The 15,683-nt window shown below is 38.5% G+C and overlaps 1 protein-coding gene and 1 long non-coding RNA gene across 5 annotated transcripts in view; one reads left to right on the top strand and one right to left on the bottom strand.

Moving 5' to 3' along the window:
* LOC117459863 (uncharacterized) overlaps window positions 1-15,683 on the top strand; it is a 37,047-nt gene that overhangs the window by 5,780 nt on the left and 15,584 nt on the right. For all 4 annotated transcript variants that reach the window (XR_004553565.2, XR_004553566.2, XR_004553563.2 and 1 more), the window contains exons 2-4: window positions 341-447; window positions 8,134-8,269; window positions 8,569-8,714. This is a non-coding gene — a long non-coding RNA (uncharacterized lncRNA). The remainder of the gene's footprint in view (window positions 1-340; window positions 448-8,133; window positions 8,270-8,568; window positions 8,715-15,683) is intronic.
* bmp5 (bone morphogenetic protein 5) lies at window positions 6,426-15,042 on the bottom strand. Its single transcript, XM_034101012.2, has 7 exons — window positions 14,282-15,042; window positions 11,641-11,833; window positions 8,560-8,708; window positions 8,056-8,253; window positions 7,803-7,879; window positions 7,575-7,685; window positions 6,426-7,440 (listed from the first exon to the last, which is right to left on the bottom strand). The coding sequence occupies exons 1-7, from the start codon at window positions 14,775-14,777 to the stop codon at window positions 7,291-7,293; spliced, it is 1,374 nt and encodes a 457-aa protein (XP_033956903.1). The 5' UTR covers window positions 14,778-15,042; the 3' UTR covers window positions 6,426-7,290.

Here is a 15,683-nt window from a genome sequence, read left to right as displayed (position 1 = left end):
GTTTGTGAGCCTTTAAACTCTTTCAGATGTCTGCAAAGCTGTGCTTTAAATGTGTCAAAGCCCAAATAATAATAAAAACCGCATTTGCTGAAACATTGAGTTCATGCAAATTGTTTCTCGAGAAAGTCTCCCAGTGTACAGCGTTGGACATGTTTACTCTACGTAGAACTTCAAAAGTATATGTTAAGAAATATAATATAATGAAACATTCCTAAGATCAGTTGTCATTTGTATTTGCAGTCTATGGTCAGAAAAATGACAACTTTTTCGTTTTTTTCAATAAATGATAACTGCATCAACCAATTAACCCTCACTGGCCTTTTACATTTCTACTTTCAAGGAAACTCGGCAGCTACGGTTTATCTTGACAAATGCCAGCTGCAGAGGGTCACTTTAAAGAACTGGCCTTCAGGGGCTTTCCTGCTTTTAGGAGTCAATGTAATGCAGGTGAGTGGAAACTTAAAGGCTATGATGGCATGTAAGTGGAGAAGGTTTTGACATTTTACAAAGACATCGTATTATATAACCGGTCACCTGACATGTGTGAAAAAAGTATATTTTTCTGTAGTACATATTTAGGTTTTTATAAGAATAACAAATACAATAGAACTTAAACAGGTCTAACTTACAATGACATATTTGAGTTGAAGTCGTTTTTATTTCTTTAATCTCACTTTTAGAGTGTTCACAGGACGGAAGATTAGGGCATTTTGCAATCAAATCCACTAGAGGGATTGAATAGAACAGCATTAACACATTATCCTACATCTCAACCCCACAAATCACTGCAAACATGTTCAATTTGTTCAGAGAATAAAGAGTCAAATAATGGTGTGAAGAAAAATGACGAATGAGTCTAATGATTAGGCCACTGTCTAATAAAATATATGCACAAACCTAAAGAGGTTCCTACAGGTTAAACTCTAAAGGGACAATACGCTTTACGGTTGTGGAGATTAGGCTAACAGATATTTCTTGACAGGAAAAAGGATGTCTCAGCGCTTGTTTGGAAGCTCTCTCCTGAGAACAATATGTCTTATACATGAGGATTTTGGAGACCAAGTACATGATGAATGCCTCAAAAGATTCAATACAACTCAGACAGTGCAAGTGTCACAACGTGTTGCTGAACTGGAACAGTTGTGTCTTAAAGAAAGAGACTATTCTGTTTTTGTTGTACTAAGAAACAGATGTGAAACACTGCTTTATAGGGTACAGGTTTCGGCAGGGCATGAAAGAGGTTTGAAGCTCTCTGATATACACTGAAAACAAAGTGGGAGAAAGAAAACAGGAACCAGATTAAATCAATTTTCATCCTCCATCCGTCTTCAATTTCTACATCATGGATTTAACTGAACTGTAACAACAAGAGAGTCCTGATGCTGAGTATAGCACATGATCATCGCACTGAAAGCATTAATCATGACTGTTTTATAACCAGAACCATTTGAAGTGTTTGTTGGATATACTGTATACTTAGAATAATTCACACTCAGTCCTAAAGAAACACTGATGGTGTGGGATTGGAATTGAATCATGTTTACCACATGCTGTACAAAAACAGCAAAGAATGAACATATATAAATAATCTTATGGAAGTAAAGGCATCAGCCCTCCATCTCATTTCCATCATATTAAACTCAAGAGAAAAAAAATGACCACAAACACCTTTTTTGTATAAAATGCAAAGCTTTGATAAAAATAGCAGCCTACCTTACAGATTCTTCAGGAAGGCTTTTCTGAGCCAACTTTCCACAGCTCTCCTCAGAGACAGCATGTGTGTTAAAGATTATCCTCCCAGTAATCACACCACAGAGCGCCCAGTGGCTTCAGTCACAAAAGCCACTGACCTGTGTGTTGTGTCCACATGTGATCAGGACTGTGGAATACAATTTACTTTTCTCTGTACATGCAGAATAAAGTAACGCTGTGGCACCCGCCTGATCAAGCTAATTAACTAATGAATTAATCTAAATGTATTAAGGAGTGTGAGCACAACACTTTAAAACCCACTAGTTAATAATCAGTTGGCTGTAATATATCCATATCATTCAATATGACATGCTACAGTACATTCATTTAGTTTTTCCTTGTCTGGAATATATCACTTGTCACAAAGACATTCGAGCGGATGTTTCTAAGCAGCCTGAGCAGATTTTTATATTGTACCACAGAGGACTTCATGGCTGGATTACTGCTGCGACCGGATCATAAAGCATAGAGATTTCCGACAGTGTATCCGAATCCTTGGTGGAAGAAATTGAATTTCACAGTAACATGTACAACAGCCAGACTTCACATGAGGTGGGTTAAGTGGTGGCTGTTGACATTCTCCATTTGAATTCTAAACGCATGTATTATTCAATATTTTCATTGTGGTGTGGAACAATGAACAGGACAGCCAATCGTAAACAACTCACAACCGTCTTAGTGTAGAACTGGGTATTGTTGGATTGCTTTTTTAATACTTTCTCATCTTACTCTTTTTGAGCGTAATGTTTGTTTTACAATTAAACCAAAGAAGACACAATGACACTTTGTTTATTGTTGAACTCAAACAGCCATTAAATATGGATATAATTAGGATCAAATTGGGATTTAAATCTTTAAGATAATAATTAAAAAGAAATGGTGACGTTTGCTTTTTAACTCAGTCTAAGCAGTCTACACTGTCTATAGAAAAAGCTGGACTGTAAATGGGGACATGACCCTGCACTGTACAAGATAAAAATACTGTATCACTGACAACACATCATCCCTCTTCCCAAAAGCTTCATGTAGGAATGTCTGTAGTTGAGAAATAAAACACCTGAAAAAGAACCTTCAGATGTGCCAAGTATTGTGTTAACATTGGTTTTTGCTAAGCAAGTCAAGGTCCACTTTTTTGAGACATTTACCCAATTGAAGTCCCTAAAACTAAAGAGACTTCGAAGTACAGATATTATAGAAATATTGATTCGTTTTTTGCTGGTTTTAATAGAACAGGGTTACGTTAAAGGAGTGACTTTTGCTTCTTCTGTCTTGCTTTTTTGTTGCTTTTTTCCCTTAGTTGATAATTGTGCTCGGAAATGCCCTGGTTCTTCTCTGTTTTGGCAGCATTTTGAACACTAGCAAGAGGGCTTGTTGATACAGTAAATCAGCACGATTATTACAGGATTGAGACATCCTTGACAAAACAGGTTAATATCCTGTGCATCTGTTTTGGTTTGTATTTTTCCTTTTAAACCTTTTTTTACACATTTTATGTGTTGTTTCTTTGACATAAATTGTAGATAGATGGGGAACATAACTAACATGCATAACAAATAGAGAACAGACATTGTTAGCATATCATGTCAGAGGCTTTCTGTTTCTCCTGAGACAAACCACAGAAGAAGAATACTAAAGAAAAGTTTATTCCGGATGGTCATGGAAAAACATATTTCATAAATGCGGCACACAATGTAGAAAATGCAACGCCCAACTTTAAAGATTTACTTTTAAAACAACAACCACAAGGCTTACAAAGTATCAGAAGTTTTAAATGTATACATTTAGAATATTCATGAAATCACCTAATGAAAGCATTGCTAATGAAATTCAGCCGTTTTTGAATGCACGTGTTGAATCCACACTAAAAATACAGGATTTCAAGGGTTTAAATGCGCAGGTGCCACCTCTAGTGCTAATGGGAAGTGACAGTTGACTTCACAAACAGGCTGTTGTAACGCTGAGAACCCAAAACCCTCTCCTCGCCGGCTGGGGAAGCTAATGTGCATATATGTGAATAACAAGCTAACACAACGGTGCTTCTGCGTTGCCCTCTGTCGGGACACATTCCTCGCCGGTCCTGCTGCAGCCTTGTCATACCAAACAACGTGTAAAAATGCGACCCATATGGTCTCCCTTCTCATGAGGGACTGATTGAGCTGTATGGAAGTCATGGCCCACCCACAGAACACAAATAAGGAGAACCATATGTGGGGAGATGAATAAGGTAAACTGCACAACATTTTTATTAGATAAAATTTCACTTGCCTTGTGGATGGACTGCAAGGGGACACTTTGAAAATAAACTTTGAGCCTCAGAAAGAAAAAAAGGGCCTCCGGTTAAGCGAGGGTAAATCAATGAAACATGGAATTACTAAAGCAAAGAAACAATAACTATTTTTTTGGTTCTTGTTTTAGATTGACCAAAATTTGAACATTATGTCAATCATCTGACCCGTGTGCATTAGAGCAGATTGAACGCAAATTAAATATAACTAAAAGTGTGCCATTACAGTCACTGGCACATTAAACTCCAGACTGAATAAATGTTTAGTTTCACAGTTTGCGTTAATCCAACATTTCTTACATGGACCGCTGACTTCATTTTATATATATTTGACAAATGTTCTCCTTTAACACACTTGTTTACAAAATGAAGAAAAATACTTTGGAAAAACTTTAAGTAAATCATTATGTGAAGTGTTCTACATGCATGTGAAGCCTTTAACATTTAAGGAGATTTTGCCATGAAAAATACACACGTTCAAAATAAAAAGAAGAAATAGCCCAAAAATAATAAGGAAATTCTTCCCCGTCATAATTTCTTAACATTTTTAGGATCAATGTTTTCCTTCAACTGTTGCTCATTGTGTGACTTTGATACTATGAATCTTTGAAGTTTAAGCATATATACACTCATCCTTATTGTATAAAGAACAGACTGCTTAATATTGCAGCCTGCATGAATTGTTCTATTAGGACATCTTCAGCAGAAGCAACTCTGAAAAAATCTGCGCCTCGTGAAATCAACTTTTTTGTTTGGCAGTGTTAATCAACATATTCCTGCTTTTGATGGTTTGGATTATTAAAAAAGTGATAGCCAGCCAGCTCCAGCCTGCTAAGAGCTTCACGATGATCTCTCCTCACTAGATATAGAACTTTTGCTGAACAAACGGGCGTGTTCTAAACAGCCGCTCACGTGGGTGGACGTATCTGTTTTCTCAATCAGGTTAAGATAATAAACATGTTTGTTGTAGAAGAAAGATCCTAATATCAGCACCTGGAAACACATCCGGACATTACGTAACTTGCTCTCTGTAAAGCCAGCTAGATGTTGTGACACTCTGTTAACCTGAGAGCATGATTCATGAATGATTCACTAGAGACCCTTCGTGAAGATGACCTTTTTCCAGCATGTTTCAGAAGTGGAAGTGCTGATCTGATGAATGTCAAGTCACCTCTGACTCACTGCTGACTGTTTTTGACCACGGGGGTCTCCGAGGAGAAGGGCACCGCTATATTAATCTGCCCTGAGTATGGCAATTGTTACTCTTTCCCTTTATGTGGTCAGGAGGTTGATTTCGTGAGGGCTGTGTAGTTTAGGTGAACTCGAATAGGGCTCATTCATAGCAGCTCCCGCGTAACAGAAAAGGAAGAAATGTAGCTGAATTGGAAAGAATCCACGATATTAAACAGTAGATGGGATTGTGAAGTGCTAGGAGTAATCATGCCAGGCAACGGGCCGCAGGAATGCAAATCATCCCTCAAGCCAGGAGTTAAGTTAGCAGGTGGCCTCCTCTATTCACCGAATGTCAACACTCCTTTAAGACGGAGCCCACGTAACATCTGGGCAGGCCAGCCACTGCTTTTAATTAAGTGAAATACAGTCACTCAATGTTCGGCCATGTCAGAGAGAAAAAATTTTCTAGAAGTGGGAGGGTAAGGGAGAGAAAAGGTGCAACAGTACATATCCTGTGTTCAGTGAAGGTCAACACAGTTGTGTAAATACACATTAATCCTTAACCTTATCCCTAGATTTCCAAGACTATTGAATAACCCCTCAGCTCTTCTCTGGATATTAGCACGTTCGTCCACATGTTTCTGGAAATTAAACTGACTGAGGAGGTAATGCAGCAAACACTCGCTCACATTAGTTGATGGTTTCCACTTTGTTTCCAGGGGCGAATCTTAGATGACAATATTTAAAATACAAGTGAACAGAATATAGGCAAGCAGAGGTTGACATACACATCACATGCTCCAGGTGATGGATGGTACCTTTCCCCATAATCAGAAATAGATTGCTTAGAAAATGATATATTTATACAGCTCCATGATAAGCCCCCTTTTGGGCTGTCTCTGCTCACACATTACCAGCAGCATTATCTCCCCCCAAGAGTATGACCCCTAGTTTATATCATACTTGTCAAACATTTATAAATCTGAGACGTTAGTGTGTAAAATAGCGTGTAAAACATCCGCAGAACTCCAAACAAATACAAAAGGACAACTTGAATTTGAAAAGGCTGGAGGACTCGCAGCTGGAGGAGGGGGTTGAAATGTATTTCTAGATAGAGTTGAGGGTGATAAATGGAGCAAGAAAAAAAGCTGTAAAGGCAGAGCAAAAGATAAACTTTCTCAAGTGGTACATTTATTAAAATACACTTAACACTCGACATAAAGATATACTTTCCCCAGACATAAAATAGAATCAGTGTGGAGTAAAGACGTTTACAGCTAGTCCACAGAGGAATGAGATAACAGTGTTTATGGAAGAGATTAACATAAACATTGTTTAAAAAATGGCATAACTTGTAAAGCATTCATAAGTGAACGCTCAACATAATAAGAGATTTCAGACGTATATAATCTCCTCCTCTCCTACGAAAAACATTTGAAAAAGGTTGGCGTGGAAAACGTGAAACGGTATCAGTGCTGAAAGACAGTGGCAGCTTTAAAATAGCTTTGGGCAGTTTGGTTTAAACGTTCACTTTGTTTCTCCCAAAGTGAACCAATTTGATGTAAGATATTTCAAACAGTCGTTGTGATGTAAGTGCTAAAGCATCATGCCGTGCTGACATTATTCTGTACTTCTGGCCCACATTGAAAACAAAGGAGATAAATTAGCGTTGAAAAACAAAGCACATCATATACCATGTGTATTTCTAACTCGGTGATCATTTATAGAGCGTATTATAAAAGGGGGAGAACAAGAGGGGAAGTGCTCTCATGTATCATGATGACTCCAGTGAATAATTAACTCATAAAAGTTATACAGACGTCACTAAGAAGGAGTATATGCCAACGGACACAAAAGTGAACTGATAACTGGCGCAAAGTAAAATCAACATGTCGTCCTAATCATTTAAATATGACGATATTCAGTGCTATTTAAAAAAAAAAAAAAAAAAAAGAAGAAGAAAATAAATTAGGTAATACAAACTTTATATACATAATACTGTACATCACATCACACCTGCAGCAGATGTGTTTTCCAGCGATTCCCATACCAGATAGCATAAATTAAAGTTAGCCCTGCCACTAATGACAACCACAAGACCTAACTACCATATTTCTGTATTTCTTGAGGATGACATTTGAGCTGTCATCAAAGTAAAGCACTGATATTGCGTTGAGCTTTGTTGGGGCGCAGCATGGCTTTGGCACGTTGTCAGGAAACATTAAATGGACCTATAAATGAGAGCATAAAGTAGGTTTAAAAGAGGTGCGACAGCAGTGGGTTTCAAATGAATTATAACTGTTGAGAACATTATGGTGGCTTTTATTGCAACAGGCGTATGCAATTCATGTGAAAGAATACTTACCAGGGTTTGCACAATTGCATGATTTGTAGCATTCATGTGTGCGTTGAGTGGAAAAGAACATTCCCCATCACAGTAAAATGCAGCGTAGCCCTCAGGTGCTATGATCCAATCCTTAAAAAGAAGGGATTCCTTTATTTATGACACCTTATAAGCGAACCAACGTGTATTGTCCATTGTGTAACTACCATTTGTTAGTGTTGTGTTTTGTGACGGGAAATAATTTCCTACCTGCCAGCCCAAATCTCGAAAACTGACGTAAAGTTCATGCTTCTTACAGGCTTGCTTCTGTTCACTTGTGTTGAAATCTGAAAATGAATAAATAAATAAAAGGGTATTCATAGCAAAACAAGTAATGAATTATATATTTTGTTTGTGAACTGTCAGATGGTTTGCCCATACAAATTGTATTATTCATATTCAATATATATTCAATATATAGCATATGGAAATATAGAAATTAATATCCTAAAAGTGCACGTACCTCCAGTTTTTGGTGCCCTAGATGATTCTTGTTGAGTCGTAGATTTATTGCGATTGTGGTTCTTTTTTTTCCCACCAGCCGCTCTGACAGAGCGAAGCAACACCCCACTGGCCTTGAAGAAAGCAACCAGGAAAGGCTGCTTGGACTGAGGCCCATTCCTCCCAATGATTCCACCAGATTTCATGTTGATGCTTCGCCCTGTAAAAAACAGAAGGTAAATTAAAAAGGTTTTAAAATACAGATCATGGTCATTCTTGCAGGGTGAGTCTAGTGTCTTAATACATATTGGGACAAACCATTCATCTGTTTTGTGGATTTAAAGACAACATAATGCACAGATTCTCAACCATACATGTCGCATTTCTCCTGATTAATTAGTTTGAGTTTTTGTATCAAAAGGAGAATTTGTGGATTATATTTCTTGACTTCCTGTCCTTTTCTAGATCCCAAGAGTAACAAATACAAGACTAACATTTTTTAAAACAAAAACGGAACTTTACTTGCCATCTATAGTCTCCACACAGAGCTGCAGGCCCAGGTTCTGCTGTGGGTTCATCAACCAGTGGTTACTGGTGGCCGTGATGTCAAACACGAGCCAGCCCCCATCGGATGCCTGGACCCTTTTGGAGTCAAGCAAGAATGTCTCTGCATCTCTGAAGGTAATAAAAAACAATGAAACAAACATCTGCGATTAATAGACTCACAGTTCAAATGATGCTGACTCAAACAGCCAGTACAAACATGCAAGCAGCAACTGTTATTTCACAAGGATCAACAAGAAACAATTTAAATAGATAAGCTGTGAGTATGTTACTTATTAAGATGATCCTGCTTTTTAGAGTGCCAGTAAAATGATTGTGTCACTTTACAGCTGCATTATAAACAAATTACAAAACCTCAGTGCCTGTTACAGTGTATTGAGTTCTAAAACAAATAAAACCTTGTTGTGCACATTCATGTTGCAAGGCTTTAATGGGACACACAAAAGAAACCATATGCTTCTTTGAGGGCATAAACACGGAGTCCAAAAGGTCTTAGGCTGGAACAGATCAACGAGGTATCACTGACTGATCACAAATGGATGCTTTAGCCCGAACACTGGAGCAGAAGATAAATGTCTGAGTGGCTTTTATTTGTTCCTTCATCTCTTCCTCTTTCTGAAGTCCGTCTTTTGAAAGGCTGTCAGTATAAAAAACTGGTGATGGTATTTAGTTTTGAATGCCAGTTTTGTACTTGAAATGAAAAGATGCAGTCCTGCTATTGTTATAAAGGTTGTGACTTGTAATAAGCTGCACATTTGTGTGTGGTAAAAAGTATGCCAGGATTTCAGCTATTTGACAGGCAATTCATTTCAGGAGTTATGAATCATGTTAATCAGCCCTTGTGTATTTTTGAACATGAGCCTGACATAAGGCATCAATCAACCTTGAATTGAAAAAGTCCTGCTTAGCAATTTGCATTGGATTCCTTTCAAGTGGCAGATCGGATAAGGCAGCGCCTGTTCAGTTTGTGTGGTTGAATGGCGCTGGTTGGACAGAATCAAGATTTTCCAGGTGGCCCCAATAGTTCAGGAATTATTCATGTGTTTACTACAGGTGTAATAAAACTCCACCTCATGTGGAATTCAATGACATACTGGTGAACTTCCTTTTTGAAATGTACAGTATCGAGCTCATATCCTGTGTTAATTTGAGCTTGTGTAGGTAAGAATTCACGTTTCCCACCGCCAAATCCAAAAGGGAAATGCTTATCCTGCCTTTTTATCTGTGATTACTGGATGCACTGTTCCACAGAGTGAGTCAAAGTCTGTGGATTTTAAGGATAGAGGCACTTAAGACAAGTCTTACCTCTGCAAATTATGTTCATGGCCACTATTCCCCATTAGCAATTTATGTTCAGCAGCAAAGTTCAGTTCCAGTGCAGGACGTTGATATAGTGGAGTGGAAGAAGGTCAGGGTGGTGCGAAGTTTTATCATGAGCTTTAAGGGTACCCTGTGGATTGACCACAAGTACTGTAGATATGAAGCAATATGTTATTTTTTGTGTTAATAAAACTCAAGGACAACTGTTTCCCCCATCGACAATCCGTAGCAAATTACAGTACCAAAGTCTTTTTGCAATGTCCAAACAACGATAAAATTAAAATGATAGTAAATACTGTGGTTTCAAACAAAATGTGGAAATGCATGAATTAAACCCAAATGATGAGGGAATTTAAACATATGTTTGTTTCTGTAGAAAAACAACTATTGTGTCACTTTAACACAAAATCTCGACTTCATTATCATACTGTTACTCATTAGGACTAATAGTTTACATAGTTTTCTATTAAACAATTACTGTAAACATAACGGAAACAAAGAATGACTCTGGCTGTACTTCAACTGGGGACATTGCTATTGCTGTACATGCTCACTATCTTAAACTGTTAAGATACCATAACAAAGAGGTTTTAATTTGCTTCTTAAACTTACTAACTACTTGCTAACTTTACCATATTGAGGTTTTTAAACAAATTAGCAGCAATCTATGTTTGTAAGCAGGATAAATCTTCCTTCAAACTAATAGTATTCATATAGTTCATTGTGACTTTTATATGTTAAAGAAAAAACTCACATTCTCCAAAGCTGTTTCTAAAGTTTTTCGCACTGGGAAATAATCGTGCTTTGTGAACACTAACCAAAACACACTATTCCCCATGAAAGCGTGTGTGAAAACTTAGCCTGTGCAGTCTTCCCCTTTTAAGATGGCAGAGTCCATTGACTTGGACCTTTTCAAAGCCCAGGAGGGCCATATCTCCCCTTCAATCACCCACACACATTTCTGGCAAGCAAATGTGGGCCCACTTTTAAGTACACCCTTGTGTATTCAGCTATGTCATGGTTTAAACTTCCGGAATATTGTTAAGCCAGGCAGGTGGCGGGCATAACAGTGACCACGGGAGCACCCGAGGGAGCCCCTTCCCCCCTATTGTGGGCCCTCATGGCTTCATCTGGGACGCGGCCAGTTTGGCAGGCAACACAAGACGAGTGATAAGTGATGGACCTTCCAAGGTTCATAAGTGGCCGACTTGCTAATGGAGTTCTCTTTATCCGAGGACTATATTTGTAAGGCAGACATGGTGCGAATGAAGGAGAGCAGAGTTGGAGATAGAAGGGCGTTCTGTGCAAGTGGAAAGTTTTAACGGTGCAAGACAAAAGCTGTTGGACTGTATGGCTTTTTAACTGTGAAATAAGATAACTGCATGGGGTAAAAATACCCATCCGGCCCCCGCCAAATTGTAACTGAACTTAACTCTCTCTGTAGAATGCACTTCTTTAACGTTTTAACTTGTGGAAGTAAAGCTTATTTGAAGTACATTATATAGTGTTGGTAGTTTTTTCTATATGAATGGATACTTACATGGAAAATACACATTATTAGTAACTTAGTACAACTTCTTTGTCAGATAAATATAGAGTAGTAAAAAATACAATATTGTGTGTAATTTAAAAACTATCAGAAATGGAATTACTCATACTAAATTGAAAGTTTCACAATCCACAACTACCTTAAATGTTTGTTTTTGATTTATTCGATACTTACTTGTTTGGATACTCCTTGATGACTTGATATATGGTAACCTTCAGAGTACCATTGTCATAGCGGCTATGACTGCGGTCCTTATAGATCCGAAACTCTGCCGCAGTCACCGCCTCTCCGTCCGGGATCTGAGTCAGATCAAAACGGAACTCCTTGTAGTGCCGACGTTGGTGAGAAAAATCTTTATCTTTCTCCACTAGGAAAAGAAAACATTTTCATGATGAATTTCATTTTCACTGGCAGCAGAGCCCACACTTATCAAAAATATGACTTCACCTCCTGAACCGCTGCGTGCGTTTCTCTACAGAGAAAAATATGTCGGCATTAATGCACAGAAAAAGAGTAATTTATCACATCTTCTTTTACATTCCAGGTCCAATCAAAACATTTTGACTACCAACAAAAGCACTTTCCAGTTCATTAAATCAGTGAACTGAATACAGGTAGCAGTTCCCAGACAGGCCCTCTACTGTGTGCCTAACTGCATTCTCTGGCCATGATGAATGGGCTGTCAGTTTAGAAAAACAGGCTGATTTCAATTAAAGACACTTTCGACTGCTCCTCAAGTGAGAGAAAAGACCAGACAGGATTCTTCAACGTCATGTAGCGTCTACTCTGACCTCATTTCTGACCTCATTCTGACCTCCTGTAGGTTTCATTCAGTGCGCTCTGTGTTTAATGACCCTAAACATTTAAAACCAAATATAATTAGTATTAGAATATATTTGTTTTACCTGACATTTTATTTTAAGACTTTTAAAAACAAAGTAATTATTTAATATGTTGATGCATTAAATGTATTTATTTTTTTGTTTTTCAAGGGGTTGTTTCTATTTTCATAGATAATGTAAATTAATAGGGCTTGGCCTAAAAAGTTAAACTGCCTCTCTGTGTCTACATTTTGAACATACTGTGAATGTGTTATGATGCTCCTATTGAAGTGGCCGCTGATTGTCTCTCCTTCTGCCTGGAGCATGCAGGAAAAGTGGCATGTGGCATATGTCTGAGGATTTTCTGACACTAGCAGTAATTTTATGCAGTGCATTTCCCCGATATTTTATCGAGAGAGAACGCCTGTGGTTACTTAGCACAAGCAGGTCAGAGGTCAGGCCTGACTTTTACCAACTGTGCGTGTTCCTTTATATTAGCCACAGGCAGTAATCTGAAGCAGAGGTGCCACTGACTGCATTAAACTTAAATAAAAAATGTAGAGCAAAATGATTTCTTGATTCTTGTTGCATATGATTCAGCTTGCTTTACCAGGAGAGAATACATATAATTGTTTAAATAATGCATACAATTTTCAGTATCTAACTTCTTATTTATACACTGAAAGACATTGTTACAGTAAGCATATTACACTGCATGAAATGCCACATGGACGTTTCTAAAACAGTTGAGGTCAGTAGCATTTGAGTGTACTGTAATAAAGACAGAGCCCCATTGAACATTTCACTGACAGTCCCCAGAACGAGAGCAGAGCTTTCAAGGCTGACAGTGTACATGCCCTGCTATAGTAAGTGGAAACAGATGGGCTCAGGCCAAGGTGAGGGATTACTTCCAACTACACAAACTCACTTTTACATGTTTTGTTCTAAATTTAAGAAAACAAAATCCTTAACACATCCTAAAAACATTGTCTTTAATATATTTCTGGTAAATATCAAAAATATATATATTTGTGATTTTGTATTGCTGCATCTTATTTCATTGTGTGAGTAACTTCCCATGTTGAATCATTATTATTTTAATTCTTACTTAAAAATGATAGATGTTACTTATAATATACATATGAACATTAAAGCCTCTGCTTTCTCTTAGCAACAGGATGTCAAGGAATACAGGCATCAGTCAATATCACTCCCCTTTTAACAACAGGAAATCATTTAGACCAATTTTCTCAAGGTCAGACAGTCATCTGATAAGATGCTCTGAACTGCTGGGTTAAGGGTCGCTGCTACTGAACAAACACAATCATTATACAGATCAGCTGCTTTTTTAATGGAAAGCAGCACAAATTGGTAAAAGGTCAAAATGTTGGGCCTAATTCTGTTAAATACTGAGTATTTCACACAAGACTTAAGCAACTGAACTGACAGTTTTGAAAATACAATTACACATTTACATGTTGATGTAGACATAAAAATGCCTAGAAATGTGCAAGGAAGTAAACAACTGGATTTAATATTGTTTTATAAGAGAGCAGATTATTTAAACACAATCTACTGTACATACGTCAAATTATTTTTGACAAAATTAATGAACTGTAGCCTATGTGCTACAGAAAGGCCATGCTACAAAGTCTATTAATACATAGAAATTGACCCAACTCCTAAAATAAATGGTTAAAGTATTTAATGCTGCAGAATTGTTTGTTTCTTGCCTAAACTTGAATGGAAAATATGCCCTAAATATAAGGCATTTTATCAAGAGCGCAGATCCAGGTAAAAAGCCTATTATACCTTAATGATTTCCTTTTACAGCGAAATGAATGAAGATGGAGAACAATACGAGTTGGAGATGGAGTTTTTTTAAACTTTGAGATCTCTCTAAATAAGATTGAAACCTGGCCTACATTATAAAGTCGGTTCATATCTATTTAAGGAAACCTGAAAATACAATACCCCAGTTGAATGCCACTTACCTAAATTGACAAAACTCATAACCATGTCGGCATCATTGAGAAAGTTGGTGTCGTGCGCCGTGGTGAGCGCGGGGCTGTGGCCTAACAGAGGGGCTGCTCGGTAAGGCTGTGCCACACGGGAGAACCCGGCATGCTGGGTGCTGTAGTACGCTTTCCTGGAGTGCCCTTGAGCCTTGGCACTGAAGCTCTTCCCTGCGCCCTGCAGCACCCCCTCCTCCTCCTCTTCCACGGCCATGGCGTTGTACAGGTCGAGCATGAAGAGCGGCGCCGAGGACGCCTGCTTCCCGGGAGAGAAGGGCCTCGGACGGTGAGGCAAGCCCAGGATGGAGAGGATCTCTCTCTGAATCTCCCGGCGTTCGTGATTGCGCAATCTCCTGTAAATAAAACTGGAGTGCACATGGTTGTCACTTAACCCGCACTGAGCGCAGTACAGAAAACTCAAGCAGCTCCACGCGAGTCCAAGTACAGCACGGTTCAGAGGTGTAAGCGCTGTCATCTTGACAAATAGTTCACTTTGGGATGTGAAGTTGAACTACATCGCACTTTGTGAGAAAAATAAAATGATTTATATTCCTGCCAATATGGAATCATAGACTTTCCATATTAGACAGAGGCACCACAACTCTCACGGTGGTACTAAGGAGGTCAGCCTTCTACAAATGAGGTATCAGCTTGCAGAAAAGTCGCCGCTCCTCTCCTATGTGCGAGCTTCCTCCAGCAGTATTTACTCCTCCAGGGTCCATCCAAATCCTCTGCCACACCAAGTATTTATGGAGCTATGACCCCGTCCCTCACCTTACTCCTCTGTGATGCAGAAGCACGTAGGTACGCCCATAACGTCGAGGGATAACCCGGAGTTTCCAGCGGATGAAATGTGTCAAAAATGAGCTCCACTCATGCTCCTACTCGTATTTTTCTTTTCTTTTTTCTTTCTCCCCCTGAGAGAAAGTGCACTGGAGCTGGTTGCCCTCTGAGTCCATCCCACACTCAACTTTTGTTTTTGCATCCACCTCTAGCGGCAGCAATAAAACTTCAGCCCGGTCCCATGATGAATGTGGCGGCTCAGGAGTGTAAAAGGAGACACTTGAAATCCGAGAGCCCGTCTTAACGAGTGAAAGAATAATGACGGAGCCTTTTAATCACCTCAACTTATTGAAGTCCCGTGTTTATGGGACAGCACTGCAACTGCATTCTCCACCAACAATAAGGATCCTGTTTTGTATTTCTGTATGGCTTTAAACATTATCTCCTAGGATGCATGTTCATTATTATTTTTATTAAAAGCACAAACAAACACGTAGGCCAGCTTGTATTTTGTTTCACTTCAAATTATACATAATTAGGAAAACCTCAGCTTTGACATAACAATAAACACAGAGGTTAATACTGCAAATCAGTATTA

The sequence above is a fragment of the Pseudochaenichthys georgianus genome, chromosome 15, assembly GCF_902827115.2.
Source record: "Pseudochaenichthys georgianus chromosome 15, fPseGeo1.2, whole genome shotgun sequence".
In the NCBI taxonomy this organism is placed as follows: Eukaryota; Metazoa; Chordata; class Actinopteri; order Perciformes; family Channichthyidae; genus Pseudochaenichthys; species Pseudochaenichthys georgianus.
The sequence above is the reverse complement of the archived record's forward strand: the minus strand, read 5'-3'. Positions and strand labels throughout refer to the sequence as shown.